This window comes from Brassica rapa, chromosome A06, assembly GCF_000309985.2.
Source record: "Brassica rapa cultivar Chiifu-401-42 chromosome A06, CAAS_Brap_v3.01, whole genome shotgun sequence".
NCBI classification, from domain to species: domain Eukaryota; kingdom Viridiplantae; phylum Streptophyta; class Magnoliopsida; order Brassicales; family Brassicaceae; genus Brassica; species Brassica rapa.
Genome location: NC_024800.2, coordinates 12819619 through 12831401, shown reverse-complemented (window position 1 = coordinate 12831401; position 11783 = coordinate 12819619). Strand labels below are relative to the sequence as shown.

The 11783-nt window shown below is 30.6% G+C and overlaps 1 protein-coding gene across 1 annotated transcript; it reads right to left on the bottom strand.

The window, feature by feature from the left end:
• Positions 1–3265: 3265 nt before the first annotated feature.
• Positions 3266–10598, bottom strand: LOC103873643 (putative NAC domain-containing protein 61). Its single transcript, XM_009152047.3, has 4 exons — positions 10429–10598; positions 6590–9890; positions 5628–5914; positions 3266–3845 (listed from the first exon to the last, which is right to left on the bottom strand). The coding sequence occupies exons 2-4, from the start codon at positions 6744–6746 to the stop codon at positions 3465–3467; spliced, it is 825 nt and encodes a 274-aa protein (XP_009150295.1). The 5' UTR covers positions 6747–9890; positions 10429–10598; the 3' UTR covers positions 3266–3464.
• Positions 10599–11783: the final 1185 nt, after the last annotated feature.

The following is an 11783-nucleotide window of genomic DNA, read 5'->3' as shown; positions in this document are numbered from 1 at the left end:
CTTCTGACAAAGTCTTGTTCCATATCAAGTGGAGTCCAAGCTTGTCTTTGTAGAAGAATGATCTATAATAGTTTTGTTTGTGGTTTGTTTTGTGAATTGCATGTCTACTCTTTTAGTTGTGATTTTTTTGTAAAATCAGTAATAATGTTTCCCAAGATGTAATACATGTGCTAACAATGTGTTTAAACATTTACAAATCAATGAACTAATAGACTTCAGTAGCTTTTTTCTTATATTTGGATCTCTCATATGCAATAATAAACTCCAATGGCATTTTTCTCATCTTAATAAACAAGAATGTTGGTAGCTTCATATTGATACAACATTTTAAGAAGCATTTTAACCCTTCTTCCAACTCATAACAATAATCATCATTAGTGTTTATAACAATAATACTTAAGAGATGGAAACAAACAATAGTAACTAGTCAAAGCATATCATATTTTTTATAAGTTTATGTTGAAAAACTTAGTCAGAAATAGTAAAACTAAGGGAGATAACATATTTTGAAAACATGAGTTTTACATATCTTGAAGTTACTTATCACTTTTAAAAATACAAGTTATTCAAAAACTAGCGTATAAGACTTAAAAACTAGCGTATAAGACTTAAAAACTAGCGGAGAAGACTTCCACGGATCAGTTAGAAACTTTAATTAACGTGAATGTTGATAACCTCATAAATATCACCAATTAAGTTATAAATTTCATTCAGTAGCCCAAATATTCATTAGTGAACATGAATTAACAAGAAAATGTTAAAAAGTCTTTATACTTTTAGAGAAAATGCAAGTTTATTAAACATTGACGCATACGACATCCTTGGAGATCATGTAGTAGACTTCCAGAGAAGTCGTCCATTTAGATCGACGTGGACGACTTTAATCTAAGTCTTCCAGACGACTAAAATATAAGTCGTCTGGTAAACGCAGAGGTTATTTTTGCAATTGACTTTGAAATATGTTATCTGGGACGACTGAAAAATAAGGGGGAAATTACATGTTTATCACTTTCATGGTACCACTTTTCATTTTTACCACCACTAAGAATAAATTTTCAAAAATACCTTCTTCATTAAGTGGCAAAAGTCTCTTATGCCCTTATTATTTATATATATAATAAATCATTATTTAAATAAAAAAATTTTTAAAAAAAATAAAATTTAAAAAAAAAATTTATGTTTTTGAATTATAATTTTTCAAATTCGAATTTTTTTATAATTTTTTTTTTGAAATTCTTTTTTCGATTTTTTTTTATTTTTTTTCAAATTTCTTTTTGAAAAACGAAAATTATGTTTGAAACTATTTTTAAAATTTTTTTATATATTTTAAGTATTTATTTATATATTTATTAGAATCCTAAATTTTACATTCCAAAAACCCTACTCCACCCCTCAACTCTAAACCCTAAGTCTAGATTAGTTAACCCTAAGGGTATAATTGTCTTTTACCCTTCATTAAAAGTGAGGGTAAAAGTGATTAGTGTAAACATGAAAAGTGGTACTATGAATATGTTATTTGTGGTAATTTCTCAAAAATAAGTCGTCTACTTTTGTTTGGTTAAAAAAAAACTTCAAAAAAGCTAGACGACTTACATTTCAGTCGTCATAGGTTAGTTTTGCATTTGACTAGATTATTTCACAATTTTGACTTTTCTCGACGACTTACATTTCAGTCGTCTGGTGAAAAATTGAAATATTAATAATTTATTAAAACTCGACGACTTACAATTATGTTGTCATAGGTTTATACCCAGACAACTTACAATTCAGTCGTTCAGTCGTCTGCCCGACGACTTACATGTAAGTCGTCAAGGATTTACGAAGTTTGACCAGAATCTCAGAATAAAATCCTGGATGACTTACATGTAAGTCGTCGGGTGGACGACTGAATAGTAAGTTGTCTGGGTATAATTAAATACTGAAGTTTTTTTTCAATTGCAAAATTAACCTATGACGACTTAATTGTAAGTTGTTTAGTTTTAATAAAATATTGATATTTCAATTTTCACCAGACGACTGAAATGTAAGTCGTCCAGGAAAGTCAAACTTCTGAAATAATCCAGTCAAATGCAAAACTAACCTATGACGACTGAAATGTAAGTCGTCTAGGTTCTTTGGAGATTTTTTTCTAACCAAACAAAATCAGACGATTTAACTTTTTCAGTCGTCTCAAAAAACAGGTAAGTCGTCTACAGCCAGACGACTTACCTGTAGAGAAAGTGAGAGAGATGTTGTGTTTAGTTCATAAGAATGGAGAAAGAAGAAGGGTAAATCGATTTTGGGAGCATTAAGAGCTTCAAATTGGTTGTTCATGGTGGTTAGGGTATTGATGACAATAGTAATCTTGTAATTACTTGAAGATGATGAGGGTGAGAGAGTAAAAATGTCATTTTCGAAAAGAAAAAAAAATTGATGGCATTTTCGTGAATTATATGAACTTGTGGGGTGAATAGGGCAAAACTAATTTCCAAAAAAAAAAAAGAGGTTAGTTTTGTGTTTGACTTTGAGTTGTAGGTCAATTTTGCAAAAAGCCCTAACAAAATTATACTTTTATGCATTTATTTTATATCAAAAATTACAAACAATTAATTATGAAAATCACATAAATTAATATATTTGTTTTATGGTTTGAATATTTATTTCAAATTAATATGCATCTTAATCTTGTCACCTTATATTATTAACTTCTATATTTTATAAAATACTAATTAATTTTTTATATTATTAAAATAAAATATAAAAGTTCTATGAATTTTTTTTATAATATAAAATAAACAATAATAGTATTTTAGTGATTTATTTTTGAAAAAAAAAATTAATCATGTTAAAATAATATAAAAATACAAATAATACAACATATTTCTGTTTAATTACAAATTTGAACTAATTAATAATAATTAAAATTTATTATTAAATGAAAATAATAAATATGTATATTAAATATTTGGTGTGATAAATAGTGTTACAACAAATTTGATGTAACACTATTCACTCAACACCAAATTTGGTGGAATGGTATAATTTTTAGTATCCCATTGGAGATGAAACTGCACCAAATTTGGTGTTTTGGTGTCTCATTGGAGTTGGCCTAAACAAAAAAATGAAACTAGATTGTTTAAAATAAAACAAACATATCAAGAGATACACTGTCAAAAAAACAAAAAAAAAATAGCCCGATTCAAATTATCTCAAAAACCTGACATTTATCTAACCTCAACGAAATTGAAACTCAGCATCATAACATCAAATAACTTCAAGAGAAAAATGATAAAATAAAGAAAATAAATCACGCAAATAATGATTCAAATACAATATATAATGAAGCATTTCAAAATAAAATCAAGTGTTTAAAATATTTAATAAAAATAAGTTCACTGCATGAATCACGGATCAACCCTAGTCTAGAATATTTATCAACTAAAAATAGAGGTCATAGAGTAGGTATAAGATGCAAGGTACTAGGTTTAAGACCAATTTAGTTGTTCCCACTCCCAAAAAGGTTGTGATAGCCCATCAACCATCTCTGAAATGGTTTGTGTAGTAGAAGCATTCACGGGCAACTGAACTTGGTCTCCTCCTCCTGAATTTGATGTTTCCTGTGAGGTTGTGAATGTATCATATGATGATGTCTCAACACTATTCTTAGGAAGCTTTCTCTCTCGGAGTTGTGATAGCCCATCAACCATCTCAGAGGTTCTTCGTGTAGCAGTAGCACGAGATGATGTCTCAATTCCAAATCGAGGAAGCTTTCTCTCTATGGCATAAACTTCCGTGGGGCGTCTGTCAAAGGCTCTCGAGCTTCCGGATTTTATGTAGATTCGACAGACACTGAATTCGTGCCTCAACTATATTAATAAAAACAAAAGTATGATGTTAAAACCTTTTTGATCTGGAAAACGACATTTTTTTAACATATATGTGAATCAACCTTTCTTTTGCAAAGTTTATGGCTCTTTCATACTAGCTATGCATTAGGGTAGAAATTAAATGAATATAATATTAATAATTATTAGAAAAGACTATACGCGTGAGTTTTGGTTTTTTTTTTATCGTGTATGTATGTTATTAGGTGGTTGTAATTTTTTTTAAAGCTGTTGTTAGTTGTTGTAATTAATTTCAAAAACTACAAAAACATGTAGTTTTACAAAAAATCGACCGCACACTTTTTCTAAGTGTAGCACTTTTGAGAACAGCATAACGAAGTTAAGAGTATGTTCTATATATAAATATATATCAAAAGTATGAAAACTCCTCTGTAAGAGGAGTGTTGAACATAACCAAAATTTAGTTCGTTTAATAATAATAACTAGATTTTGACCCGCATTTAAGAAGCGGGGATATTTTTTGTTCTAAATCCGCTAAAATTGAAATAATTTTTAACCATTTATTAGTTATATGCAGTGTTTAGAAACCTGACCTGGACCCACGGTTAAACCAGTTAACCCGACAACCCAAGATAAATCCGATTCGGGTTTTGTGAAGAAACCAAAATTTAAAAACCCGCTAAAACCCGTTAAAGCCCGGAAGCTGGTAACGGTTGAACCACTGGTTGAACGAAAACCAATGGACAATTTTTTTTAGTTTTTATTTTTGTTTTTAAAATCTATGTTGTATAATTTTTAATTAAGAAATTCGGTTTTTCGGTTTTGATATCGTCAATTTATTAATGATGTTTTACTTTTGGTAAAATGTCAGATTTGAAATTTAATTTTATTATTCACTTTAGAAAAAATATTTATGAATTTTTAAACCCTGATATGTTTTATAAAAATATTTAAGAAATACTTAACTTTAGTTTCTCTATATATATTTTTCATAGCTAATATATTAATATATAATAAATTAACTATGATAATATATTGTTAGGCAAAATTTAAGTAGGACCATAAAATTATTAGCTCTTACAAAAGGGTCAACCTTCATATATAGATTTATTTAAACTCATTTTCTTTTAATAAAGTAGATTCTTTAAGTTTCATTAGATTTGGTAATCGAAGATGATGGGATAAAAATATGGTCGATTTTGTTTAATATATTATTCTCGTATATTTTAAGAGGTTGCTAGTTTGTGGGAAAATTCTTTTGGCTTTTTCTATTTTTTATATCTTTCACATAAACTGTTACATAAATTACTAAACGAAATCCAACAATATGTGCTAATATAAAATAACAATAAAATAAAAATTTAGAATACGTTTTGGAGGTTGGAACAAATGTTTAAAATATAATTACAAAGGCACATATACGTTTTGGTTATTTTTGTACTACGACCCGAGAGAGAACTTGATTATTAGGTTAATAATTAGTATACAACTATCTAATAGCCCGAACTGTTTTATATATGGGTATAGTTAGACTAAAAAATTTTAAGACAAATTTAACCTTAATGAATAGGTGCAGTAATCTTGTTTAAATAGATTTTTCAAGAGTGATTCCCTTTTAATAGTGTAGATAATAATAATAATAATAATAATAATAATAATAATAATAATAATAATAATAATAATAATAATCGGTACTTGAAAAAGGATTCACAAATCAAAAGAAAATTTTAAGTGGTTTAAAACAAATAGTATTTGAGAAAATGTCACTTTAAAAAAATGTGCACTTTAAATGTAGTTAGGCACCTTAGGGATGGTAGATACACTGGCTGTTTCGTCAATTCCTTTATATTCATTCATTTTCCATTTTGTCTTTCTCCCCGTAGGTGCTTTCCCGATGTAGAAAACCATCGTCTTCTTAACTCCGATTACACGATTATCAGGCGAGAAAACAGGCCCTGGTGAACCAGTTGCTTTCCAATATCCTAAACCAGTGGTCCTGCTCGGTCTTCCTCCTCTAGCTTCCCGCTCTTGTCTTGGCACGAAGAAAAGCCATTGTTCTGCGTCTCCTCGACACCTCTCTCCCGCAAGATCTGCAAATAAATACCCATCCACATAAACACACACTTTTGCGGCGTAAGGCCTCAATTTATGTGATTTTCCGTTTGCGGTTATATGCCAATTTCTTTTCACATTTTTTAAAAACCTATTTTTTTCCTGAACATAAACGCAAATGCCAAATTTAATGGGAAGGTCCTCTGATACTAAATTAAAGTTGTTTTCTATAATAATTGTAACCCCGAGTTCTTCTATTTTGTTCTTTTAAATTTACGTGTGGTGTGTATTTTTTCTAAATAAACTCAATTTCTTAGTATCTTATTAAACAATCTTTACAAAAGCAACAAAAAATTATGAAAGAACATTTATTTTTTTTGCGTTTGGGTTTACACTTCAAAAATACTTAATATAGAAAATAAAAAAAATGATGCATTTTTTTTAAATGATGCATTTTAGAAATTTGATTTTCGTGTAAACGATTTTTACATTACATGTTTAGTCAGGTAAAACGAACATAAGCGCAAACAAGAAATCGAAACCTAGGTCTCATGCATACAATCCCTATATGATCGCATTATTTTACTTAACGAACGCAAAACGTATAATTTTTTAGTGAGACGTATCCGTATAATCTTCTTCATATATAAGTTAAATTATTGACCAGAAATCAACGACAACATAATCGTCGAGAATGGTGATTGCATACGTACTTGGAAGCTGAGTAGGCTCAACGCTAAACACATCGAGAATGGGTATGAGACTGTGAATGGTAGCATTTCCTCCGTTAAGCTGGAATCTTAAGTAGAACGAAATCAGCTCAACTTCCGTCGGATAGAAACGAAACCCTACGGGAATCTCGTGCTCCATTTTTTGTTTTGTTTTGTTTTCTGTGTTTCAGAACATTTGCTTTCTAAACCATAGGCTCATGATGAGTTTAAATAAGTGCAAGATATTTTGAAGTAGAAATTGGTTTTTCTGAGTGAAATAGGAATTTTTTTTTACGCGTTTGGACTTTAGTTTTTATTGTTTATTACTATTTGTCTTTTCATATTTTGTTTGGGAATTGAGAGGGCCCATATTTTGGTGCTGTTTCAGACATTTCTACGTAAGAGGTGAGTGCTTTTCACAAGCCAACATACCTTATCATTGAATTAGTCAAGGCACCTTCTCATTAGTTTCCCATTCAATATCTAATGATAAAATTTTAATTTCTTCATATGATTCTTCAATCTTTATTATTCTTATTTTGTATTAGTTAATTTCATTCATATAAAAAATATAAATGCTTAAGATAATAGTGTTAAAAATATCATTTCAAAATTATTAAATCAATCATTTTTTTCTAAATTTAGAGTTTTGTCTTTAGGGTTTATTTTTACAAAAAGGAGTTCTAGGGTTCAGACACTTTTGAACTAGGGTTTAGGATTTTGAACTTGGGGCTTAGAGTTTTTAGAATTTAAATAGTATAGGGTTTATGATTTAGTATTTTTACTTAGATTATTTTCTGATTTTAAAGAAAAATATATAAACTACCTTGAAATTTTTAGTTCAATAAAACATACTGTTCTAAGAACACAGACGAGCATTTGGTCTACATTTCTTTCAATAAAGCATACTGTTCTAACGTATTATAGATCTGGTTCGTGGATTGGCTTAAACTGTAGTTATACTTCTCCTACTCCCTTTCACAGATCTAAGACTAAAGTGAAGACTGTAGTGATCTCTTCCTCCTACTTTCATTCTTGTGCCATAGAGAAGTATTCAAGTGAATCATTCATGCTTTCATGTTATCATAACTACACCCATATTTGTTTGTTGTTAAACCTATATCGTATATATAATATGTATATACATATCGATTTACTTGCAAAATTTGTTGTTTTGTGAACACCTAGATATATCTATAGGTTGCTAAAATAATATGGTTGTGTGACGTTTGAGGCTAATTGTTTGCTAGTGTTTGTATTGTTTGATGGGAATGCACATACGTAGATAAGAGATAAGTAGCAGTTATGAAGCATGTGTGCCAATACAAATAAGGAGACATGTTCTTTATGCTCAACTATGCTTTGTTGGGCCATGATGGGCAGTGGTGATCACCAGAGGGGGAAAATCGGGAGCCTAAACGCGACTTGAGAACAAACATTAATTGGAGTGGCCAATTATAACCACATGTGGGTATGGATCGCGTTGACTCACCTTGGGTGAGCGCAGTTCATTTTGGGAAGCATTGGCCTGGGATTTTCCCACGGTCTTTGTTATTTTCATTGTTATACTGGATTAGTTATACACTTGTACTATGACGTGTGTTTATTGTCGGTGGATGTTGTTCAGGCTCCTAAAGTTTGCCTCACCAAGTATTTGTTGAAATACACTATTTTTTATTTTTCAGGTGAATTCCAGGAAGTTTTAGACTTATTGTCTCGGTGTGGTTCATGGTATAAGGGTTTTTGTGAGCTTCTCAGTTCTTTATTAGGTATTTTTTTATGCGGTTTGTATTAAGTTGATATATTTTTGTAAGACATTTATTTTTTTTGCTGAAATAAAAAATTGATTATCAACAAAGAAAAAAAAGTTACCGGCAAATTTTAAACTGGAGCTTAATTGACTACGTGGTGCGTCCCATCCAGCACTGCATCATATCACTGTATTATGTATTCTTTTTTTTTCGGAGTTTGATTCTAAGCTTATGTATTGATATGTGGTGTTTTTAATACCAATACATGTGCATTTTGAGCTCATTTTCAGTCCTAATTCGTATTTAATTTACATCATTCTAGGTTGGGAACAGGTGAAAGAGTAAAGGAGAGAGTTTCAGGAAGTCAGATGCTGTTTTGAAGGATTCAGCGTGGAACAGTCATTTAGAACAACCCAAGGGTTGCTCCCGAAGAGATCAAGCATTAGACTGCTCCCGATCATTAAGAAAACTTCCTATTCTGGGAGTTTGCCCTAGTTTCGACTTTCTCGTTCTCTTATTCTCCTATCACCAGCGCCCCCCTATAAAAGGGGGAGGCTATCGTTTTCTTAAAGACACACGAGTTTTACAAGAAACCTAGATTGCTCTTTTGGATTTTACGCAACTTGTAAGGGAGAAGGCTCCATCTCTCATTCTCACGAGAAGATTACCCTGAACCCTTTGTCTTTTTACTTATTTTATATGCAGTATTATTCAGAAATCTTGCCTGTGTCATCCTGCTTTATGATTGAGTAGTAGGCTAAGCTTGCTTAGGGTTGTAGGGTGTTAGCCGCATGAACTGAACACAAATAAGTGATCTCAACTATCTTCATTTATATTGATCTTACTGCCTGCATTGAACTGATCACTTAATGTTGGATCTATGATTTAATCCTCTAGCTAACCGTTAGGAGATAAGTCGACCTATATTGAATGAGCTTAGTATCCCTAATCAGCGAGAGTAGATATTAGGGTATTAAGTGAACTAATCAGATCTCGCATCTAAAGCTTGTTTCGCGTCTTGTTCCAAGCGAGAGCTTAGGATTCAAGACCGACACGCATAGGGAATAAGATCACGATAGTGAGTTGTTCCAGTTGAGTGATCTGAGTTCTAGACCGCATTTCATCGCACTTGAATAGTTGTTCAGTTCTGCAATTAACATCCGATCATTGACCCTAAGCTAGCTTCATTTAAATTGAATTCAAATTACCTAGGCATTCTTGTTACTTTTTGTCACAATTAATTCTCAAAACCCACTTGTTTCTCAGCTTGACATTGAACTCATAAGAGTAAAGAGTAAACTGGTCCTCTGGATTGAATCTCAAATATTACAATTACCACTGTTAACTTGACAGTAGCAAGGATTCATTTTTAGTGTATCATGTATTCTTTGTATTTCAATAAAATCACTAAATAAAAAATATTATTCAGAAATCTTGTTTTAAAGTTTATTTACTAAATATCATGTTAGACTTATGTGTTTTATTCACCTAAAAATTGATTTTTAAAGTTCCTTTATCTGTAAATTGATAATTTTCATATTAATAATACACACCTTTGTTTTTCGCATCAGGGCTGTGTGTTATGTGGTGAAAGAGATGAGACACGAGATCATTTGTTTTTCGCATGTCCATACTCTTATACAGTATGGGATCGTCTCGCTGGCAGATTGGTTGGAAGGAGGATAAACCCGGACTGGCATGATATGCTAAGGTATATTCAAGCAGGCACGTCCAATGAGATGGATATGATTCTCATTCGTCTAGTGTTCCAGGCTGTCGTGTACCATATTTGGCGAGAACGGAATACACGAAGGCACCAACAAGGTCTTCAGGGAACTGAGCAAATGATCAAAACAATTAACAGAGGAATCAAGAATCAGATTAGCTCTCTTGGTTACAAGGCGGATCACAAATTCAATGGACTTCTTAGGAGATGGTTTGAAGTCTTTGATTAGAAATTTACAAATTTATCTAGTATAAAGTTTTATTCTTTTATAGATTTAAGTTTCAATTTACAGTTAGCCTATTCTTTGTAAATGGCATTTTCTGATTGATCAATAAATTGAAAATTTCATCAAAAAAAATATACACCTTTATTCGCAAATGCATTTTTCTAATTTCTTTATCATATCGTTGGGGAAAAATGATTTGTTACCGCAGGATCTACATATATATATTAGCTATGAACTTATTAACCTCAGACATATGATTAGTACATTTCTTTTCTGTGTGTATTTAAATAGCTCCACACAACACTCTTTCCTAGAACCCCCAAAAAGGAACTCGAGAGATAGATATGGTCTTATCATGTCTCTCTCTTAGACTGTTACCTCGTAGACTTGTTGGATACAAAGTCAAGATACATTAAGAAAACATGTACAGTTAACATGCATAATATCCACACATGTATTAAATATAAATAATATTTGAAAAACTTTAAGAGATTATTGAGATAATAAAAATAGGCATGACCATTTTACTCGAGAACTGAAGAACCAAACCGAAATATCTTAAACTAGAACCGATATGAACTCTCAAATATCCAAAAACTTCCTATATTTCTATATCCAAATTATCTTAACCAAACCAAAACTGAATAGAGAACCGAACATGTACCTAAATATATATAACTCTTCATTATATGTACATATAAATAACCAGATATATATAATTAAAGTTTAAAAATCTACTAAATATATCCAAAATTATTTGAAAAAACTGAACTGTTCAAAATTATGCAAACTATCCAAAATTATCCAAAGATATCCGAATAATTTTATCCAAAATATTTTAAATAATCAAACTTATTCGAGATTTTTGTCGAATCATTCGAATTACACAATATTTTACCTGAAATAGTTGATAATTTATAACAATTACCGGAAATAACTAAACCACAACCAAAGGGCCCCACATTTATTTTTCGGGTATTTGCATGTTCCTAACATTACTATCCAAACAGATGCAAACCCAAAATTATCTGAACCGATTCGAACACGAAATTGCGGTTCTTACATGGATGCTAATATTTCCAAACCGAACTAACTGATATCCAAATTAGCCGACCCGAACTGATACCCTTAATGTTCATAGGTAAAAAACCTGTACAGTAAACATACATGACATCCAAATTAGGATACTCATCCACTAATCAACATTCAAAAGTAGTTTTATTTTCAAAATAAAATCTTGATGTTATTTTTGTTTAAATATATCAAATCTGATAAAAATGAGGAAGTGTCTATATATATATATATATATATATATATATATATATCTTGGGATTATGGATTTAGATTTTCATGTAACATGTTATACTTCTGAATTAGAACGAAATAAATTTAACTGCATGTAAAATTTTTGCAATTTAACAGTTGAAGACATTTAGTTGCATGACAGAATTTTAAATGGGAGGTTTTCTGAAAAAGACTATCAAATAAATGAAG

What these genes read in the sequence shown, in the direction of transcription:
- LOC103873643 (XM_009152047.3), bottom strand. Translation starts at nt 6,746, where the DNA reads ATGGAGCACGAGATTCCCGTAGGGTTTCGTTTCTATCCGACGGAAGTT. An exon ending in TGAGCCTACTCAGCTTCCAA is followed by an intron (nt 5,915 to 6,589) that starts GTACGTATGCAA and finishes ATTTATTTGCAG; the next exon opens with ATCTTGCGGGAGAGAGGTGT. An exon ending in GTGTATCTACCATCCCTAAG is followed by an intron (nt 3,846 to 5,627) that starts GTGCCTAACTAC and finishes TTATTAATATAG; the next exon opens with TTGAGGCACGAATTCAGTGT.